The following is a 22,940-nucleotide window of genomic DNA, read 5'->3' on the forward strand; positions in this document are numbered from 1 at the left end:
TAAGAGGTAGAAATTTAGGAAAAAAACTCTTAAGGGACCCAGAGGGAAAAGAAAAAAGCAGAGCAACATATTGTTACAAAAAGCTCCAAAAATGAGGGAAAACAGTAACACTAAATGTAGTCTAAGAACAAGAGAAAGCAGATCATGATGTAGCAGCACACAAACTAACATTCTAGAGCAGGACAAATTCCTCTGCCTTACTAAACATGTAGCTGGAACACTGTAATGAGATCCATCAGGAAAACACAAGAGAACACAGCAGAGAATTCCAATAGGTTATAAAAAAATTTGCATCATTTAGATGAGAATATTTGCAAGCCATGAAAGAGTATCAAGAAATTGGCTATCTTTTCTTAGTTCATTACTAAGGTGAATCCATTTCCTCTAGTAGATTAAGTTATTAAGAAGTCCACATGTCAGATTAACTATGACAAGTTATCTGGAATGTCTTTTTTAAAACAAGTTCGTTTAAAAGCAGACTTTTAAGAAGTATGCAGTAAATTTGAGAAAGACCTTTCCAGCATAAGATACTTACTTTTTTAAGTTCAGCCTTTAAGTTATTATATGGAATTGTTACAAGTCAACAGTAGGTGGTTTATAAAATGTAATTTTATTTAATGTTACTTTGCTGTTACAGAGGGCATAACATTTTCACAAGGCTTTTTTGGGACTACAATCAATGATTAGCAACACACAATAGTGGTCCAAACTCTCTAACAATCACTGGACAAACTTGACACCTTCTCACATGTGCACAAACCTGCATGGAAAAGTACTAAATTTTATACTTGGACATGTGAACTTCAATTGGTTTTCCCATTCCAGTGTATTAAGAAATGACATGCACTTTAGTCTGCCAAAAAGCACTGCCTGTACTCCAGCAGTAACATGCTGCTTCTAATACATAGTAAAGTGAATACCAGAACTACAAAGGCAGGAGTGTAAGTGAACTTTTATTGGGAAGGGATATCAACTTAAACAGCAGCAACTGAAGATTAAGAGAAGCCCCTGTTTTTGAACACACAAGCTTCTGTATTACATGATACGGGAAGCAACTCAATTTGTGGTTTTTCCAAACTTTAAAATGCTCAACTTGATCTGGCCCAGAACTTCCATATTCCTACTGAAACGAATAAACAGTAGCATGTGAAAGTCAATTATGGAAAGGAAACCCTGCAGAATAAGAAGGGAATGTGGAGAATTAAATGCTATGTGGAACACTCTTTAGTTGCAATTAACTACATTTTCATATCTTACTGTAATACAAAACACAGTCAACTGGCAGGAACTGGTTCAGATTTGTTTTTAAATACCAGGTACACTTTAGTCCGCTACATAAGTGTTTGGAAGTTACTTATGTTTATATGAAATGAAGCTATTAATACTTTTCTACAGCAGTAACCGCACACCAGGAAGGCCAGGACAAACACAAATCAAGGAATGGAGTTTTCCCAAAGCTGCAGTGTGAAAAGACTATAAATTGATTTCCATACACATGGATGGGTTTTCTTTGCTATAGGAAATCCAAGTGGAGCTATAAGGAATGGAGACGTGTAAAAAGGTTTCTTGAGAAGGAAAGGGAGAATGACGCCCCACGTGCAGTTTAGTTTTCTGCACCTTCTGCAGCATCACATTCTTCTCCTGCACTGTCTGATGTCCATAACTAGAAAGAAAAGAAAAACAGCGTCAGCTTTCAGAAATGCGGGTTGAATTCCAAAAAAGGGACATTTCCTTACTAACTGTAAGGAAATGATAATGAATTAGACTTAAGGATGCCCACAAAGTACCAGTGCATGGCACTGCACAACCCTGGCTTCCAATACTTGCTGGGAGAGAGGGAACTGGACACAGCTCCCCATGCACAGGGCACAGTGAGCTTTTCCCCTCAGGCAGAAAGGCAGAGCAGACATATTCTCAGTGGCTCCAGCTCTTGTGCTTAACAGTGAGCTGTGCCATCCATCCCAGGCCATTCAACAGCCTCAACAGCAGCTCCACAGGCAACTTCCACTTCAAATGCAGCCGTCTGAATCCTGCAAGTGTAGACTGCCACTTTGATTATCAAAGCTAAGCATACTAACAGCCAGTTCTACTGAAGGACTATTGCAAAATAATAAATGTTCTTGTAGTTTTAATGCAACTTAATTGTTCCATAAGGCACTTTTCTTAAATGGTTTATCATAAGAACATACTCAAACAAACTGATTTTATTCTTAGTACATTGAAATTTCAGAGCTTTTGAAGGAAAATCAGGACAACAAATAAAGCAAGCTACACTGGATGTACACCAGGAGAAACTTTGTTTTGAGGTAGTCATCAAAAAAGTTTGAGTAAGATTCCTTGACAGATCACAGATGACTGTTTTAATTCCTTGTCCTATCTTATACATTAGGTTGGGCTGAATGCCCCTTCTCCCCTCTACCACAAGGCTATCATACCAGGAAGAATGTGAGCTAACCAAGCTGTTATTCCAGATCACACAGCATAAAAAGCTGGACATCAACTTACACAACATTCAAACTAAGTTATGAAAAGGTATCAGAAGTAAACAGCCCAAGTCAGTGATGTGCGTTGTGCTAGAGCAAAATAAGGGGTTTTTTTTCCCCATCACGAATTCAGTCTAAGCAAACACCTGGAGAACAGAACCAGATAATACATAAAAAAGCAACTTACTGTTAAGTTGTCTCTAAGCAACTGCATGATGAGAGTACTGTCTTTGTATGAGTCTTCGTTCAGTGTATCAAGTTCTGCAATTGCCTCATCAAATGCCTGGAATAATTAAACCATCTTTAGCCTTTCTATTAACTGATCATTAAGCAAGCAGAAGCTAAACCTATCAGAAAAGGTAGCTTAAAAAAAAGCAACATCAGAAGTTAATGACTTGCTCTATTTGAAACAAAACCATACTAAAGACATAATAAAAGCTTGCCATGCTGTAGAAAATTTAAGTCACATTGTAAATACAGCCTGCTTGTACCCTTTCAATTCCACTAACAATATGCACTAGGAACGCAGAAACTTTAAATAGGATTATTTCCTTCACAGTCTCTAGGAAGTAATAATTCATACAGTTTTAAGCATAAACTCTTTACTAGTTTCCCTGCAGGCATACTGGGGGGGGGGGGGAAAAGTGACTTACTGTCTTTGCCAGTGTGCAGGCGAGCTCAGGATTGTTGAGAATCTCATAATAAAATACAGAGAAGTTAAGAGCTAGACCCAAGCGAATTGGATGTGTTGGCTGCATCTCCTTCTTGCTGATATCAAATGCCTCCTGATAAGCTCCCTGTGAGTTTTCTATTGTTTCTGTAAAAGAACGACAAACAAAAGTGGGTTTGGGTTCGTTTAAATTTTTTGGAAGATATTTCTACCTAAACCACTCCCTTAGCAGGAGACTGAACAGTGCTGTATGTAAGCCTGTTCTTAGGAAAACACTGCACTTACTTTAACCAAAGTAATGATTGTACAACCATCTTAAGTACAGCTGCCTCACTGACAAAACACAGGGAGCAAACTAAGCTACTACAGAGCAAAGGTATTCAAGAGAAGATAAACACACAGAACCTGGCAAACACAAGCATCCAAGACTACTGTATTGCTTCAGTGGGTGAAGCAGTGGGTGAATTAGGTGGGAAGGGGGAAAAAATCATTTGTGCATTACTTTTTCTACAGAACTCCTACTTCACTCCTTGCACAGGATGAACATGTTCATGCAAGTTATGGGTGCAGAGTAGAGAAGGCCCAATTTCTTGAGGCAGTCTGGAAGGCACGTACGGCATTTTCCAGAAAAACTGAAGGTTTGCCTCCAAAAACTGCGTGTAAACAGGTCAAGATAAAAAGCCCCAATGTTGCGCCCAACACCACAAACACCACAGAGAAAAGAGGTTACCAGGTCAGAGAGTACTTCAGGAGTGCTACCTATAGTCTATTCCAGATTCACTTCTGATAGACAACCAAAGGGCCAACAGCTGCCCTAAACATTCTGCAGAATGCTGGGAGACTGCAGGAAAAGAAAGGTCCTTGTCAGAGCTCAAGATACAACTCTGTGAGAGAGCTAGTTAGTATTGGCACTGCTCTAGCAAATGCTGGTAAAAGAGCCTGGTAAGTAAAACTTAAGTATTGAAAAGAGTCAAGACTTGGATTCTCCAGTATTTATATAGCAATGAGTGCTAAAGGACTCCATTTTTGAGAGCAGGTGAAAGAAGGTAAAAAGCTAGCAAGGAGATAAATTAGCTTATAAGTATATAAAATATATTTGAAACTGAGAAAATAAACAGATGCTTCATGGTGGAACATCAGAAAAGCTTAAAGTCTTGAAGTTTGCATGGTGATATACAAAAACTGTAACTTCAGAGCTAAACCCCAGCAGGATCTGCTAACAAGGCTCTATCAATCAATCAATCTCTCTTGCACCGTATCCCCTATCAGCACGTGTGGCACTTGACTGCAGTCATTTTTAGCTAAGAGGAGCTGGTATTTCTATGCTTGGACAAGTCCAGATTTGTAGCCGTTGCTTGAGACAATGTATAAATCAGATGATCTTTGTGAAAGCCAAAGGCAAGTTTTTCTCTACTACCCTTGGACTTGCTGTTGCTACTTGAATCAGATTAAGGGTTAAGAAGTTCTGAATGCAACACATTAATACAAAGACTTTTACTCCATTCTGTATGTCTCCATCTTTCAACTTGAATGCTCCTACAATAGAGGGAGACTAACAAAGCCTTTACTGAAGTGACAACCAGCCCTGTCCTCCCACTGTGCACTGCAGTCAGTGTCAGGTGGCCAACACTGCCATGCCCAACCCCAGGGGATGGTCACTGCAGCATCCACATGCTCCAGCAGTCCTCCCCTCTGTGTCACAGCATTACTGCACAACTCATTTTAGTTTCTTATGTAGAAATATATCACTAGCTTATGCCATACCAAGAGTTTTTAACATCACAACACTATCTAGGCACCTTGCAAAGACAGTTTTAATCATTAATTCAATACATCTACTCAATACAGAGTCAACATCTTCCCCAGAAGAAGTTCCTGAGGTACTTACAACTACCTGTGCACCTGTTCTAACTTCTAGGAAAGGTCTACAGACCCAGGATGCCCAGGACCAAGTGGCAGTTTCCAGGCCTTTCCTGATGCATGCAAAAGGTCAAACTAAAATTTCAGGAACAGCATTATTCCCATTAAAATCAATCATTTTAGAGTACAGCTCATGCTTTTTGGCTAGAGTATCGACCTAGCCATTTTGTGGCTTCTTCATAAACACAGGTGACTACAATGAAGCCTGCTTCACAGTGAAATGGTTAAAATTTACACATCAACAGGACTCTACCATGGAGTACAAAATGTTACAGAGTTTTGTAACCAACTTTATTTTAGTAAAGAATTACAAACAAGCAACATTAAATATATTACAAGACCTTCACTTACATTGTTTTCCAGAAGATTTGAATAAGCATTACGGAGCAACTATTCAGGAATTTCGGGCAGATGACAGGAACACCAGCTAAAATTCCCTGGCATACTTAAGGTTTAGTCAGAGTTTGACTCTCTGTCTGTATGAAAACTGGAGATATGTGACTGAAACACAGCTAACTCATGTCAATTTGGAGTCTGTATTTCATTTCCTGGCCCCTCGCCCGTGAAGCAGAGCTGTGACAGACCCGAGGTACTTACGTTTTCTGTCATCACCACAGGCAACCTCAGCGAGGTATCGGAAGTAGTCTCCCTTCATCTTCAGGTAGAATACCTTGCTCTCTGGATTAGTTGCATTAGCTATTAAATATTTGTCCAAGAGCTCCTGAAACAACAACAAAACACAAGCTGACATACTGCAAACAACACTGCAACTAAGTTCAATCTACTTCTATCTCAGAAGTTTGGATGGACTCAAACATTTGCTACAAGGCTAAAACAGAGTTTTAAGGCATTTTAGATAGATGCACACTTACTTCAACAAACTGAGTATAGGCACAAAATCCGAGAATATATTAAGATGAATAGACAACTGGCCAATCAGACTGCAAGTAACAAGGAAAGACATACTGGTGTACAGTTTCAGGATGTGCACTTATTTCAAACACATTGCAAATGAATAAGCTTTTACTGGAAAAGCAAAACAAGATGCAGAAAGTTTCAAAGCTACTTTTTTTTTTGCATCAATTGTGTTTATGAGACTCATGATCAGGAATCTCCAGCCCACCTACCACAGGGAGTCAAGGATTCAAACCCATCCAGTCAGCAGCCAACCTCACCAAACTGCACCAGCTCTTCACAAGGCTCCTGCACAGCAGGGAGGCATCCCTCATATCTGCCTTGCCATTCCCAAAATGGAAAGAGCTATTCAGGCTCTCCAGCACGCCCTGAGCTGCTGCAAAAATCACTCCCCTTGTTCACAGCTCCCCTACCTGATAACCAGAAGGACCAGGAAAGGTTTGCAAGCCTCCAGCAAGAGGCTTAGTCTCTCTCCAAGACTGCAAGTCATCCTAAGACAGTAGTGAAGAAAGAGGTACAGGACTTTTCCTTGTTGAACAGGGTAGTTCAGAGAACTGACAAGCAACAGAGCAGCTGCTGGCTGACCTTGTCTCTGAACTCCAGAGGTTTTACCCAATTCATTACTACAACCACTCATGATCTCCAGAGTTGACAAAAGGTGCAAATGAGCTCCCATACACTCAAAGAAACCCTGCAAAACTCAGAGAAACTTCGCAGTAGGAATGTAAGTGATAAAGATCTGCATTTACTTATTTGGAAAGTAAACAGGTCGTAAAAGGAGCAGAAAGTTTCCACAAAGCTTGCAGCTGGCTGGTTAAGATTTTTGTTACAGGAGCATGTATCCAAATTCATGAAGCAGCTACAAAGGAAATATTCAAGGAACTGTTAGCTTTCTGCACAAAAATCCTTAGCACTTTAATTGGGTACCAGAGCACTATAATCAAAACAAGCTAATTTTAGACACAAACCTACTCCCCATGCACACCACCATACCATTATTACTTCCTTTAATGATCAATGGAAGCAGAGCAGTCCAGTTCGCTCATTCCAAGCCCATCTGAGGTTCTGGCAACTATTTTAAACTGACACTTGTAGTAGGGCTCATCCAATTGGGTTAAAAAAGCATTTTTGCATCTAAACTGTATGTGTCCCATGGATGTAACATGCATTGCCCAGACAAGCTCCCTCAGAGATCCCCACCGAGGCAGTAAGGGAAGTACAGTCACACCTGCCCTCGATACCACCTTAGAGAAAACAGCAGGAAGGTAAGATATACCTTCCTGACATACCCTTGCACCTACCCAATCAGAGACAGACATTTTTAGGAGTTTCTGTAGGGCAACAAAACACTGACAAAGCCTAGACACTGGCTATTTGGCAAAGGCCTAAGTGAGGAATCTGCGTAACAGTTTAACACAGTCAGGTATGCAGGGGCTTGAGCAAACATATAGAACAGTACAGCTCACTGGTCTTACGGAAAAAGCAGCAAAACCTTAGGTCTGTTTCAAAACAAGAGTTAAAAGGTAGGAGGCAGATGGGTAATACAACACCATATTAATAGTGTTATTGTGCATGAATCATTCCATATTAGAGTGAGTTATTCCCACACTACAGATTTCTGCAAACAAAAAAACTTCACATTTTGGCTCGATGTTTTCCTGCTGCTTTTCTCATGTGACAAAGTCCACATCAGCCATAAAACTGCAACACTACACAAACCAGCTTCAGAGCCTCAGAGACAACAACGTAGTAACCTCAAGTCTAACATCTGAGCTTTATTTTACAAGAAACTGCCCAGAACGACGAAACATGACACATAACACACCTGTGGTTTAGAAAGGTTCCATAAATCTATAACGTTTGAAGTGTTACCACCAGCCTCTAACAGCCATCCTACAGCTGGGACTGCATTAAGTGGCAGAAATGTGACTTATCCACATGCTTGGGCTAACTGTGCCATAGTCTAAGGAGCACTAACCAGACAAGCAGTGAAGATACTGTATGACATTTTAAACCAGGTATTTCACAAAACCATATTTTTGATTCATCTTTTAAATGCTAAAATAAAACTTTCAAGATGTTATGACTGTATCAACAAGGGAATAATCAGGCATTTTTCTTTTATGCTTTCCAAAACATAGAATTTTACTGTATATTTAGTACACCAAAAGTATTACTCATTTTATTACAAAATTCTGTCTTTGGAGGCAGCTTTAGCACTAGAGCTGATATGGCTTGATTCTGGCTGAAGAATACTTAACCCCTGGAATCCAATGCACACTAGAGAACAGGAAAGCTTTAGCAAGGCTGATTTAAGTCAAATCTGAAAGCCACATTCCCTAGAGCATCAGTGCCCACTTTTCCTTCCCCCCAGATGGGGTAGTCCACACACTTCTTCCAGGAACATGAAAGGATTTCTCCATGCCAGCCCTACCACAAGTAAGCTGCACTGTGGCCTGTGTGTCAGTGCATCCTTAAAACGCTGCTTTCATTACACAGATCAGATAATCAGTGGGTCTGCCCAAACTTCTGAGAAGCTGAAAGCAAAAGTGACGCTGAAAATGAGCTGCAGTTGTTCAGACAGCAAAGAGTGGGTTATTTCCTAGGCACTTCTCAGGTGGAGAAGCTGAGTAGCCCAGCAGCTCCCACTCCACCTTGAGGGCCTCCTAATGCTTACATAACACAAGTAAGGAAGGGAAGAGACCTGTGCCTTTGCCTTCAGCTAGGGTGGAACATCCTCACTCCAGAGTTTACATATTCACTTTTGGGTTTTTACAGCCTTAAATGGAACAAGATCTCATTTATCAATCACATAGGTTAGAACAGAATCCACACAGACTCTGAGTGGAGCTGATTATTTATCAGGCCACATGTTAATCTTTCAAATCAAAAATGTATTTGGTGTACTTCATGAGCCATTCATCTTAGGATATCATCATTTCTTGGAAGGCATTTTACCCTCCCTCTCACAGACAAAATATTGGTGGGGTAGTGAGAGGAGACAGCACAGTAAGCCAAATTATTTACACTGTTGTGAGTCAAATCTCACGATTTCCTGCATCTGTTTTCTCATCTTTCCCCACCTGAACTTTTTTACCTTTCCAGCAGACAGAAATTAGTCAGGAATCCTTATTTTAAACATCAGCTGATATTTAGTAAAATGACTACTGGCAGGCAAAGCAATGAAGCAGTCACAGGGAGCCACAAGTTTTTGTGATTTTACCTAGGGAGAGACAAGTATGGCCAGAGGTATGATTCTGGGATGAAGTAAGGCAATACAGTAGACTGCCATCCATGCTCACATACAGTGAATGTGCCCATCCCTTTTGTGCATTAAAATACAGCTCCCACCATCACTTAAGAACTGCAGCTCTTGCCATCACCACCTGAACCAAGCCTTGAAAAACCAGCAATTATGTGCTCTGCAACATGAAACATGCCTCAGAAGCTCCATGAAAGCCACACAACATTTCAGCTGCTGATCTGCCCTGATGGGGGGTGACTCTCAGAAGCAGGAGCAGTATGGAGATGCAGGAATCAAAGCTCAAACCTCAGCCCAGACCCTTTGTGTCCCACTGCAGCTGCATTACAATAGCTTTGCAGTGTAACAGTGTGGTTGGTAGCTGCTGCCTCCCCCACCCTGACATATTGCACTCAAGCAGTGCTGCTACTCCTAGAGCGTGACAAGATTTCCCACTCCATTTTGCCTAAATGCTGCTCATCCATTTCAATTTCTTTCTACCTTTGCAGTGTGCTAACACTCCTGTCATCCTAACAGCATCGTATTCTCATATATGATATTCTTTTCCCCTCCTACAGAGAGGCTTATTTATTGCAGAGATGCCAACAACCAAAGGCTAACGCTCCCTGGAAGAGGTCTGCAGCTGCCTGAAGAAGCCATTGGGAGCAGGCTGGGAGCCTGACAGCTAGATGTATCTCCCTGAAAGCTATTTTTTTTTTTTTCCTTTCTCTCTCCATTGGCAAACATATTCCTCTACACGCCAAATGAAAGTTACATTTCAATTGCCTTTTTGGATCCTTCTCCATTCTACTCTTGTTCTTTCCCAGCTATGTAAGTATCCTCCCAGACTCTTTTCCCCTCTGTTTAAGTAGGTTCAAGGGTCGAACACGTGGTGCCCACTGACCACTGCAATTAACCTGAGCCAGAAATACTAAGTCAGGATATCTGCTCTCATCACTTCCCATCTTTTCAGCTCTATGAAAAGCAAGCCCTGAAGGAATGTCAGCCATTCTTTACTTGAAGGTAGGTCTGACACAAAGCAGCTCCCTGAAGACAGAGCTCCTTAATAATTATTTGTGGCATGTGTATCCTGCCAACCTCACCTCACTGGCACACCTCCCCTGCAATTCACGTTCCAGTCCCACTCCGCATATGCTTTTTGTTACCACTTTTCGGGGCAACAGCTCACTGAAAAAGCTGACATCAAAGCAGAAAGTCCCACCACTCTTTCCCCATCTAGGCCTGTTTTAAAAGGCAAGACTGATTAAGACATTAAGTTCAACCACAGTGTACACTGAATACTTGCTATGCTGTTTAACTACAGGGTAGGTTCAAGTGACAGAAAAATACCACTGCAGTCTGATCTGTGCTGTTCTCTCTTCCCACATATCCAGCCATAAAAATCTCAACAGCAAAGATGAATTTGGAAAAAAACCCCATCTTAAATACCAAACTGACCTTTGTTGTGCCATTTAGAACTGGACTTCAGTAAGAGTAACAAATACATGAATGTTAGTCTCCTCATATATTGCAGTACCACTAGCTAGGGGATATATTCTTCACCACTAACCATTCAAGAGCAGAGGATGAATATGAACCAGGTCAGCTCCAGAGATTATCTACTCATCACAAATAGTTTGAGGCCAATTCTCAAAGCACACTTTGAAAAGACAGCATGCGCCATGTGACAGGAGGTACCTACAGAAGTTCTCCATGTGGTAAACTCAAGTAACCCAAAACATTTACCATGTCACCATCACTCAGAAGTCAACACCTATGACATGTTTGGGTCACATCACCAGCACCAAGTTATTTAATGTTATGCTATGAAAAGACTGATCTACATTGTCATTAGCATTTCTCACTGAGTACAGTTTATAATTTTTATCATGATTTTGCTCCACTAGAAGGAAAAAAGTCAATGTAAGAGCAACCATCACAAACAGCAATGCTCTCCAGAAGTCTGTCCCATCAGTTAAGCTGCTGCATGGTATTTAGCAAGGAGGAGGGTCAATGTTCTAAATGGCTGGCACAGAATTTCCTGAATGAAGTTCATGTTAGATAAAGTTTGATTTTTCAAGTCAGGCTGTTTCAGCAATACCCTTGGCACCTTAAGCCCATTTATCTTACTTCAAGTTGTTTAAAATACCTTATTTCAGCACTATCTCTATCTTCTGGGAATGTAATTTAAAAGGCTATTTTTAAAAGTGAGCATCCTACCAGTTTGTGACAAATAAATGGTATTTGCAGACTTTATTAATTTAAAACAATGTCCTTCACCTGGCTTGAACTCCCATGACACAAAAAGCATCTAGAGAAAAAAAAAATACCCTATGGTAGTAATTTTTTTGACAGAAGAACAAACTCATAAATATCAATGCTTATAACATCAAAAAATTATATTCCTCCTCACCACATAATGGAAAATGTTCAATTGTATGGAAAAAAAGAAAGAAGAAAAAGAAAAAAGAAACCAGGTTGAACTTCTGCTCAGCAGTTCTTAGCTGTTCAAGTGTTCTCAGACCTGCCAGCAGAGGAGGTGCTGTCATTCTACAGAGAACCAACTTTTCACAGGTTTTACAGGAATTAGACTGAGTTTTATTGTTGTTTCCTAGATGTTTCTTCGTTTTCTGAACTGACACTGAATGTTCTCTGTTTTGAGGTTTAGGTGCTTTTGGGTTTTTTGGTTTGTTTATTAAGGAGCTCACCAGGAGAACAGACGTCACCTGGCTAACAGCAAGTGACTGATGTCAATGTTGTACCACACACTCATTGGCCAAACCCCACTGAACTAAAAAATCACCTGCAAGTGAAAAAACGGTTTCAAAATAAATCTATTTTGAGACAAGGTTCCTTAAAAATTATGCACAAGCACATAGTGCATGTCAATACTTCTTCCAGCAAGTTAACTCACCACCCTGAAACACACATTCAACATCAGAGTCCCATCTAGATGAGCAGCTTGCATCTCACAGAAACACCATGAAGTGTGTGAGGAGACATACATTCAGCCAGGGCTGCAGCATGCAAAATATTTGGGAAAATTATTCAGTCTCAAGTATTTCTGATGGTCCATCCAGACTCAATTTGAGAAAAAAAGACCCAGAAGCAGCATAGAGAGAAATGGTTTCCACCCTAACTGCAGTCAAAAAGCAAAGTTAAAGTTGGTGAGGCAGCTCAGATCAACATAATCACCTAACGTAACTTAGATGTGAATTTAAACACATCAAATATTCCAAAGACTCTGACAGCAGAGTTGATTGGTGTGGGCTCAGACCTTTCAATAAGGCTTCTACTCACAAATGACTGCCTGTTTTAATCATTTAGCAGACTGGTATTTAAGACTTCTTGACTATTTCAAGGATAATCAGTCATTTCAAAGTCCACAGTATGAGTCACTGAAACCTAGGGTTTTTTTAACGTTCACTAGTTGTTTTCTTGACAGGAAAGGGAGAGTCCCCTGCTGCAACAGTAAGATCACTTTACTTGCAACGGTGTATTTCAGCTCAACTGAGCTCTTCATCCTTCAGGATTCAAGTTATATGCATCAATTCCTTTTGGGAGAACATGAAGTGATTTTCATACAGACCTTTCCAGACTAACAGTGTTTCAGTTTATGTATTGAGGAAAATATGTGTGCACCTCTCCAGTAATGGCATGGCCTGAAGATGACCTGACAAAGCACTGCTGAAAGCAGAGACAAGTGTACCTGACATGAAAACGGAGAGGGTGACCTAATTCATCTGTTCCATTTGCTTCCATGTCTTTGTCTCTATAGTTTAAAAACTGGCAGCCAATCCTTAGGATTGGCCCTGAATGAAATATCTGGAATCCCACTTAACGAATGCACTGGAAGCCTGAGCTGCAGCACGTCTGCCCACACTATTCCCACCTGGGCTTGAGATTAATTTAGTCTAGAATTTACACTCACTGCTTATACTTCTGCTCAAGTTAGGAAGTTCTGTGGTCCCCAGAGAACTATGTAAGCCAGGAACTAGAAGTGTATGGAGATGCAAGTTCTCCTTTCTACAGATTTTCAGACAAAATGAACAATCCAGTGAAAGACAGAATTATTTATGTTTTTATGGAAGAGCCTAAAGTTTTCCATTTTCCCCCCATCAAATGTAGAAATGAGTATTTAAAAAAAAAAAAAAAGTCATTCCTCTTTTCAAAAATTATAAATTTTTGATGAATCGGTGGCTGTACAACACAGCCAAAAGCTTTCAGGAAAAATTCCTTGGTATCTGACATATTTATCTCAAATTGATTCTAACATTCTTCCATGACTGCGTTTTACATATTTCTGATTCCTCAAAATACTTCCAAGTGCTCTTCTCTTAGCAAGCACACATTTCAGACACCCAATCCTTCTCTTCAGAATCCTGGCCATCTAAAAGTTTCTTTCAGCATCCATTCATCACATTGCATAATATGACAGAATCAGACTAAGAAGTCTGAATTTTCATTTAAAAACACTTCCGTGCTCTGCAGCTACAACAGCCCAAAGGTAAGATTAAATGCCTGACTGAGGTATATCCAGACTAACAGTGCTCAAGAGGAACAACAGCACACAGTTATGTGGTGTTAACGTACATTGCCCTTATGCAAAGGACTCATTTTGTCTTGCTTTAGTTCTCCTCTCTCTTTGGGAGATCAGAGGCTTGGGATGACTGAAACTCAAAATGGTAAGAAAACAGATGCACTTTTTTCTCACTGCACAGTGTAGCTTGGAAGAGCCTTTTGCATCATCCAACTTTATCTTGAAGGAAATCCAGCAATAGATTATTTCACTCAGTCTATGAGGAGTGTGCCAGTAATCTGTTATTCCCCAAATGAGATAACCTATAACGATGAAATCTAACCTTAGGTCAGAAAAACTGAAGTCAACATTTCAGACAACCTGGTTACAACATCTCACAGAAAGTGAGCCATGACTTTGCTAAGGCCCTGCTACCTACTTTTATGAAAATTTCTGCTTACAAGAATTTTGCAAAATGTATTCAACTTCAGAACAAAACTTCCTGAAGAAATTTTATCTGGGAATGATGTGGCTGCCAATCAGATAAGAGTGTATATGGTGTATTTAGAAAAGTTATTAGTAAAGCAAATGCAAATTCTTCTGTTTTCAGAGCAGAACACTACTCCTCACTACTTCAGTGAATGGATGATACAAATTAAAGGAGAGAATAAAGAGCAATAGAGCAAGTAATAAACCTTTATCAATATTACAAACTGGTAAATCAAACCCTTGATTACTTTAACAAATTTAGAGAAATGCAAAAGCAAAATCAGTCCTTAGATCTTGACACCTGATCTTCGGCAGAGTGCACAGACCACAAGATGTGAATGAAACTCAGCACTGAAACTGTTTTGCTGCCTAAGTGCCCAGCTCACACAAACCAGGCACTACTATATGTTCAGATACACAGGACGGATTAGCAAATGACAAGCTCATAAATCAGCAGTATGCACAGCTGAAGTGTTCTGATGTTGGTTCCAGCTTCCTGGGGTGCAGAAAGGGTGAGGAGGAACTTGTAAGCACGCCTCCAATAACCTTGGTGGAGCTACACTAAGTGCCACAAATGCAGTGCGCAGAAACAGTCATTATTTACCTTACCCGTTTGTGACAAAATTGGCTTTAACTTTATTGGCAGTAAGAAAGGACAAGTAACATCGAGGGCACCTGGACCCTCATTCCCAAAGGCCAAGAGCACAAAGCTCCATATGAAAACACTAACTAGTCAAGTGTGCACCTTCACCTACCCAATTTACAAAGTATATCCAGGCACTTTTACCAGCCCTTCCTCTGCTGCTTTCCTCACTACCTCCCCCTGAAAATCAGGCACTCCCCATTACTGAAACCAGAATACCAAGCTGCAGTGCCTGTACAGAAACTGGCACAATCTGCTCCTTTAATACTGTGCTAAACAATCCCAATTTGTGCTATGATAAAGAAATCAAGTGTAATAACCTCCAACTCAAGTGTGTTCTTTCCTCATCAAGTTCTCTCTTTCTCCTACATACGGTCTTCTGTGTTTTACTTCAAAAAGGCACTTATCACATTGGTATCCAAGGTAGTAGAAATGCCTGTGAGGCAACTGCCTAGCAGATAAGTGTGACAGTGATTTAGAAAATCTGTTAAAAGCTTCACCGCATTAGCAGAAAAACAGAATTTGTGCTTTTGTTGTCCAGTTTGACCTAGTGAGCACATCCTACTTTCTCAAGACTACCAAAGCAGTAAGCATCCTCCAAGAAATTTAATAATTCTAATAATTCTAGAGAGCATTCAGCTGTAGAGGGAGGGGGCAGCAAGCAATGACTGCATGGGATGGAGGCTTCAGCTGCCATTAGAATTCCTTCAACTGTTTTTGGGTAGACTCTTTAACAGTTCACAGTCTGTCCAAGAACCTTGGTGCACATTCTTTGTTTCTGCAAGGATCAGTCCCTTCTCAGAAATGATTAAGTTTTCTTTGCACAAGAGTGAGGGAGGATTCCAGCAGCAGATTCTACTGAGAGATGACACAGAAGGTAAGAGAGTGTAAAACTATGACTAACCCAAGTTCACATCTAAGTTTTAAGCATACTAAACTAAAAAAATTACAGCATTAAGTTCCACAATTCTTACCACAAATGTGCTGATGGTTGCTAGAAGTTGTGCTAAGAATACAAAGGAAAAACCTCTTTCTCCACAAATTACTTCTCATAAAAAAAGATGTTTATTCCAAACTATCTGTTCAATTCACATTTACTCCACAATTCTGGACTTGCAAAGAAGTAACATTTCCAACCTGACTTTCATGAAGCAGCCTTTTCTTTTAGTCAGTCACTTAAGAAGAGCAGTTGCTTTAACTTAAAAAAGGTTAAAAAATAATACTTGGAGCACTATCCCAACCAGGACTGGGACAACTAACTGAAGTCCAAATGCAATATTATGTGATTAGCATGCCTGACCTTCAAAATAAAACTGCATCCTCCACAGTGCCCTGTACCAAAAGACTGTATGTAATACCCTTTTACTGGGTTTCACCTCTACACCACATGTATTTCTGTACAAACTCTGTCTGCTCCCTGACAACAGAACGCAGAGAACAAGAATTCACACTACACGAAACTTTGGTAATTGTTTATATAGCAGCATGTGGCTGATACCTGCTGAATCTGACAAATTTCTGCATGTGCAATAAAAACCCCAAAGATTTCACTTTTCAGCAGGCCAAAGGTAACACTAGGGAAGAAACAGGGCTATGGTCAAAGTCATCCATCATCAGACATAAGATATTACAGCTGACATGAGGAATCTATTCACTACTGCAAGAAAATGCTAACTTCACTTTCAATGGACCTCTGAACTTGGGCAGTTGAAACAAACTGCTCCAAACATTTACCTTCTAGCATGGGGATTTTTGTTCTACTCATTTTAAGTGACTACCTTTAGAACTAGATCTACAAAATGGATAATAATCAGAAGTGAACAGATTTTTTTTTATTCATTTTTATTAGCTTTTATTGTTTCTTAATTATGTGAAGCAGCAGTAGGAACAACATTGCAACCTTGAGGGGGAGGGAGAGAGGAAGGAAGGAAGGAAAGGGGAGCTGGCAAGAGCAACACACCAATACATGCTTTCAACAATTAACAGAGCAATCTCTCAGAAGATGAAAGCATCCTATCAGCCTTAAGACAGTAAAAATACACACAATACACACCTTTATGGCTCAAAACCATTTCAGTGCAGGCACTGCCAACAGGGTGGCAAAAAGAATCAACAGCACAAGTAATGTGACTGCTCCTTCATTTCTCAAAGCCCACAATGCCCTCGTGCTCATTTCTAGAGAAACAAGCCAACATGGGCCTGACACAAAACAATGTAAAAACATTTGCAGAGGACACTGTGAAAACAGATGTTGGGAAACAGCTGAAAAGCCTCAGGTATGTAACTTTTCTACACAAAATTTAAACACGTGAACGTTTCAGCTAGACACACAGGAAGTAACCATCAAGACAGTTGTTTTCAAGCCCTAATGATTTTGCATCTCCATCAAGATTTAAACTGTGGAAAAATCGTTATCAAATCTCATCTCTATTACTCCAAGAAGAGCTCCAACACATCAGGACCCAGACACTGAGCACAGGCAAACACACACAAAAGCCCTCAAGCTGCAAGTGGAGAGCGCTCCCAAGGAAGGGCTGCTGTCCTCTGAGCCTTCACATTCCTGCTCTCTAAAGAACAAAGGAGCTGAATGCAACACAAGTTACAGCCATGCAGAAGGACCAAGGCTCTCAGAACACCCACCAGTTTCATCTGCTTCCCCAGAGAGGTTCCAATTCAAAAGTTAACTCTTCAAAAAACCTAAAGTCACTGTACAGTGGAGTGTGCACAGAATTAAGCAGATCTTATACAGCACATCCCATCTCCAAAGTATCCCACAGCATTTCACTAACTACATGAAAGTTGCTGCTGCATCCATCCCTTCTATACTATCTGGTACTGGTTTTGAAATCACTCAGTTCAAGAGAAAGCAACATGAACTTTGTACTCAAGAGTAGATGAAACAACGTAGTTCAACTTTATCTTGAGAAAAATTAAGTTGCCAACCTGTTTATTCAAGGAGAAAAGAGTTTCAAGAAAAGTTTTTAACCATGAGTCATAAGGGATGATTCAACATTAATTCTCTACATTACCAAAGAATTAGTCAATCAATACAGGGAGTTCAGCAAAACCTCCTAGTCAATCTTTCAAATAAAACAGTTGGGGAAGTTGTTTGACAGCCAAACTATTTCTCCCTTAAAGCGCTACTGTCATCTGAAAGACCAGTCACAAAATTAACAGTTAAAAAGCATTGACATCATGACTACTTGCAAGATAAGCAGTTAAAGAATGACAGTTAAAGAATCAGTAAAAGCTTTATTTTTATGTATGTATCTATATACAGATATTTCAACCTAATTTTGAATGTTTGTTTTGTAGTGGTGATTAAATTAAAAGTTCTTTCTCAAACCATGACCTGAAACGTGGCCTGACTTATCTGGCTTGGGGCATTCTTTGCAGGAAAAAAGTAATTACAGATTCCAAGTTTCTGACATTTAAAGAAAAAAATAGCAGTATTTTTAACGCAAGCACAAGTATTTCTAAATGAAGACTTAGAAATATGCCATATCAGTAGTTAAAAAAAAAAACTTTTGAAAAAACTGTTAGTAGTATGACTAACAGCAGTCACACTCCACCCAATACACCCACCCTTGCTAAATCCAAATACTCCAGCTGACAAGCAACCTTTCCATACTACTTGCCAGCAGTTGTTACAGTTTAGCTGCCTCCCTAGAATTAAAAAAGCATCTCTGAGGTGCAGCTGAAGACATCTGAAAAAAGTTACAAGGCATTACCATAGTACTAGTGCAGAAGAAATTATCATTCAAAGGAGGAGCCAAGACCATTGTGTGGCTCAGCTTTAGGAAACCCATCCTCTGTAATGAATTCCAACCTCTCACATGCTGACTCATGGATCACAGGAGTGGTAGATGGAGAAGGAAAGGGAGGGAATCAGAAAAGAACTGCACATGGCCCTCAAAGCAAGAATAAAAAAAAAGCAGGCTTGCAGTAGACAGCCAAGATCTCCTCCAACCAACGGGAGGCACATCTCTGCAGGTCAGGACAGGACAGGAAAAGCTCAGCTGCAGGTTTTGGTCTTCACTACTTCCTGCAGCCCTCCCGGCCAGAAGGGGAGAGCTGCCAACAGCCCATTGCTGAAAACAGAGAAAGACTGGAGTGCATTGAAAAACTCATCTAGCACAGGAAGAGCTTGCTTTCCCTACAGAAGAAGTCTGTGCTAGCACAGCCACCAGAATTCCTGCTGGCCACCATCAGATCAATGGAACAACTTCAGCAGAGACATTGTGTGAAGTGGTTCACTGCCTCCCCCCATGGAACCACGAACTCCTTGTCAGAATGGTACAACCAGTATGAGATTTTATGCATCACCTGCTCCAAGGCATTAGATTTGGTAAAAGGACAGAGGGAGATTAAGAAGTCTGAAGAGTGAGCTTTATATGGAGGTCCCAAGATGTCAGTTCTGATAGGGTACTGAGTAGAGAAGAAGGGTGACAAATGCTGGCACCTCATCACACAGGGCTCTAGTGAAACTCTTGTCACAGGAAGTAGGAACTCTACAGGAGTCCCATCATTGTCACAATGCTGAAAGCTTCACAATTTCAACACAATGTAATTGGAGAAACAATTTTGCTCTTGAGGAAGGCATGGGCTTTAAAATGCATTAGGGAATTAACTCAACTGATTCGTAAAGGTAATAAATATGAAAATTATTTTCAAGAAAAGATAAGTCACTTTGATTTAGAAAGAAAGAACAAACCTAGGTGGCAGTATACAAGGAAGCATATAGGTATTTTCAGCACAATCCAAAGCAGCATTCCCTGTACGTGAGCCAGACACTTAATCAAGAAGAAAAATCAGTTACTTCCAAACCAGACACCTTTAAATCCACATCTCCTAAACCACTGTAGGATAAATTTACCTCAAAATTGTTCTCTATTTCCTTATAGACTTGCTTCCTCCTGTTCTCACATTAGCAATACTAGACACCAAAAAAAGAGATAACTAAGAGAAGCAAATCAACCACTGAAGATTATCTGCTACAGGATTACTACTGCATTATGCACATGCAGTTTCTTGCAGATACAATTCCCTGATCGTGTAGAACAGGGTTCAGAAGCCTCCACACTGCTGGCACACATCTCTTGAGCTCCCACTACAGTTTTCTAATCAACAGCATCTGGAATTCTGCTGGTTCCACAGAAATGTACTTCTGGGCTTTGATGCATGCTTGGGGCGTCATTCTGGTTTTCACACCTTAGCTTTTACACTGCTCCAGAATTACTGCAAATTCATCTCAAAGATACCCTGAGAGGTCAGCTTGCATCTAACAAAGCCAATTTCTACACGCCTCTTTCCCACCTTCAATAGAGATGTCTAAGTTTGTAAAGTCTAATGTTAAAACATTCCTCAAAATGTCTCCTGAAGACCCCTTGAGAATATTTTTCTTCATGAGGAAGTAAACAAAATGCACACGTGGTTTCAATGTTTTTAGCAAGTTATTAGCTGATCTGAATAAAGGGGTTTTCACATTTTCAGCTCATCTTACGAACAGATAAGTTTACTAACCACAGCACAGAGGCTAAATTCTCTGTATCTCTGCAACTACCTGGTGAAATACTGCATCTACATCACCCAAAAACGTACCTACCTCACATTCAGAACTGAATATCTCAAATACCTCTACACATACAGGGCCAATAGCACAGTGCAGTTGATCCTCCTCATCGTGGTGACCCACATAAGGGTTGTAGAAGTTACTGTACTGACTCCACCTACCCCAGCACACTACATGATATGTCCCAGCCAAGTTCCCAATGCCTTCCCCCAGCATAGCAGCACACTTAAATACTGCATTTTTTTTTTTACCTTAAACAAAATACAGGAAAAAAGCCCCCACTTACCAGCACCGTGGTGCAGATGGACCTGAGCTCAGACTCCACCTTCTCCCGATAGTCCTTGATAAGCTGCATCTTCTTGTCACTGGTGTCTGTCTTCTGCTCGATGCTGGAGATGACCCTCCAGGCCGAGCGTCGCCCCCCCACCACGTTCTTGTAGGCCACGGAGAGCAGGTTGCGCTCCTCGTTGGACAGCTCGGCCCCCTGCTCCGTTACTGCCTTCATGCAGGTGGCCATGTCATCGTAGCGCTCGGCTTGCTCAGCCAGCTTGGCTTTCTGGATCAACTCGGTCTTATCCATGGTGGCTGGCAGTGGGACAAGAGCAGTGTAGTAGCAGAAGCAGAAGGAGCTGGAGATGTCACACTATCAACAGGAGAATGCACCTCAAAACCTGACAGAAAGAAGACAGTAACCATGATGCCGGGATAAACACCACTGAACGCGATCCTACGGCATCCATTGCAACCCAGCAAAAAAGGAGAATTACTGTGAGCCTTGCCTTCCCTTCCCCATCTCCAGGTGCTTCTCCTGGAGAGACGGACTGCAACATCCTGCCCTTCTATGCAAGGCTACAGGGACTCGTCCCAGGGGTACAGCCCTCGGGAAACCACGACCTAGAAACCCAGCCGAAGAAGTCACACTGGGTCGGTGCTATCCAAGGGACGGCAGCCTGCCACCCAAGCAGTGGAAATAGCTGGTTTTCCATCAGAAAAAAGTCATCACGCCGCTTTTCTTTCGTGCCCTACGTGAGCATATTAATATGCCCTCTAACAGGGACTCGTGGAAGGATTCCTGGTTACCACCCAGCCTGGGGCTCTCGCCCAAATCCCTGCCTCCGTGTGCTACCAGCCCCGCGGGCGAACGCCGGAGACAGGCGGGCATGAATGCCGGGACTGGCGGGAAAAAACACATAATAAAAGCAGCAAGACGAGCTCGGTCCCAGAGAACACGGCAGGGGTTAAACCCCTCCAGGACCCGCCTCCCTGGGGGCAAGCGAGGCCGGGGCCGCGAGGCCGGGGCGGGGGCCCTGGGCGCTTCTCCTCCCCGCGGCGGGGCGCGGCGGACCCGGGCCTCCCGTCTGCCCCGGCCGACGCCGATCCGCCCCTCGGCGCGGCAGGGGCCCCGCGGCTCCCGGTACTCGGCAGCGGGTGCGGTCTGGGGCTCGGCGGCCGCGTCTCCTGGGACGGCGGGGGCCGCGGGGGCGGCCGGCGGAGTCCCCGTGGCGACGGGGCGGGAAGAGGAAGCGGCGGCGGGTGCGAAATGGCGGCGCTGGCTGCACCTCCCGCTCCCCGGGGCCGCCGAGCTCTCCACGCCGCGATCACAAAATGGAGGACGCGGCGGGAGGAGGCAGCGGAGCGGGGACCATCCCGCCGCCGGCCGCGGCCCCGCGCTCACCTGGGTCCGCCGGGCTGTGGGGCCGGGCCGCACCCGGTCGGTGCCGCGCTCGGGGCTGTGGCGAAGAGAAAGAGCCGCTCCCGTCTCGGCCGAGCCAGCGCTGAAGGGCGTTGGCGCGCGCACCGACCCGCTGCGCGGCCCGCGCCCACGCGGCCAATCGCGGCCCGGCCTGCGCGCCCGGCCCCGCCCCCCCGCGCACCGCCGGCCAATCGGAGAGGAGCGCGCCGCCGCGGGGGCGAGCGCGGGCAGGGCGCGAGCTCGGCTGGGCCCGTGGGCTGCGGCTGGGGCCACGGGGTTTCCTCCAATGAGATCCAGGGTGGGGTGACGTCACTGTCGCCATGGTGACGCCGCTACAACCCCCCCACCCCCCCACCACCACCATCCGCCCCCTCCCTCGCCGCTGCCCCCCGCCCGACACCCGGGACCGGGAACGGGAAGGGGACCGGGGAGGGGGGAGGCGGCGGGAGGGGGCCCGGGGCTCCCTGTGGGAGGGTCCAACCGAGGCGGTGCCCGTGCCGGCGGCGGGGCGGGAGCGACGGGGGCGAGGCGGTGCCCGCGCCCGCACCACGGCGGCTGCTGTTCCGCCCGCGGGCGGCCGCGCCCTCGGGCCGCTGCTCCCCGCAGCGCCGGCGGGCGGGAGCTCCCGCGGGAGCGGGCGGCGAGCCCGGCCCTGCCCGGTTGGCCCTGCGGCGGTTCGGGCGGGGCAGGGCCGGGAGCGGCCGTGCGGCCCTTCCCGAGCGGGCCGGACGAAGTCCGGGTGCTGCCGCCGCCGGCTGCCGGGGGGCGGCGGGGTCTAGTACGGGCACTGCGGGG

At 43.2% G+C, this 22,940-nt stretch overlaps 1 protein-coding gene across 1 annotated transcript; it reads right to left on the reverse strand.

The window, feature by feature from the left end:
• Window positions 1-591: 591 nt before the first annotated feature.
• On the reverse strand, window positions 592-22,241 carry YWHAQ (tyrosine 3-monooxygenase/tryptophan 5-monooxygenase activation protein theta). The gene is made up of 6 exons (XM_066179908.1): window positions 22,128-22,241; window positions 20,739-21,123; window positions 5,671-5,794; window positions 3,137-3,300; window positions 2,671-2,766; window positions 592-1,663 (listed from the first exon to the last, which is right to left on the reverse strand). Exons 2-6 carry the CDS (start codon window positions 21,030-21,032, stop codon window positions 1,604-1,606), a joined length of 738 nt encoding a protein of 245 aa, XP_066036005.1. The 5' UTR covers window positions 21,033-21,123; window positions 22,128-22,241; the 3' UTR covers window positions 592-1,603.
• Between the last annotated feature and the right edge of the window lie 699 nt (window positions 22,242-22,940).

This window comes from Chamaea fasciata, unplaced genomic scaffold, assembly GCF_029207755.1.
Source record: "Chamaea fasciata isolate MVZ Bird 193981 ecotype frontalis unplaced genomic scaffold, bChaFas1.0.hap1 SCAF_3, whole genome shotgun sequence".
NCBI classification, from domain to species: Eukaryota; Metazoa; Chordata; class Aves; order Passeriformes; family Sylviidae; genus Chamaea; species Chamaea fasciata.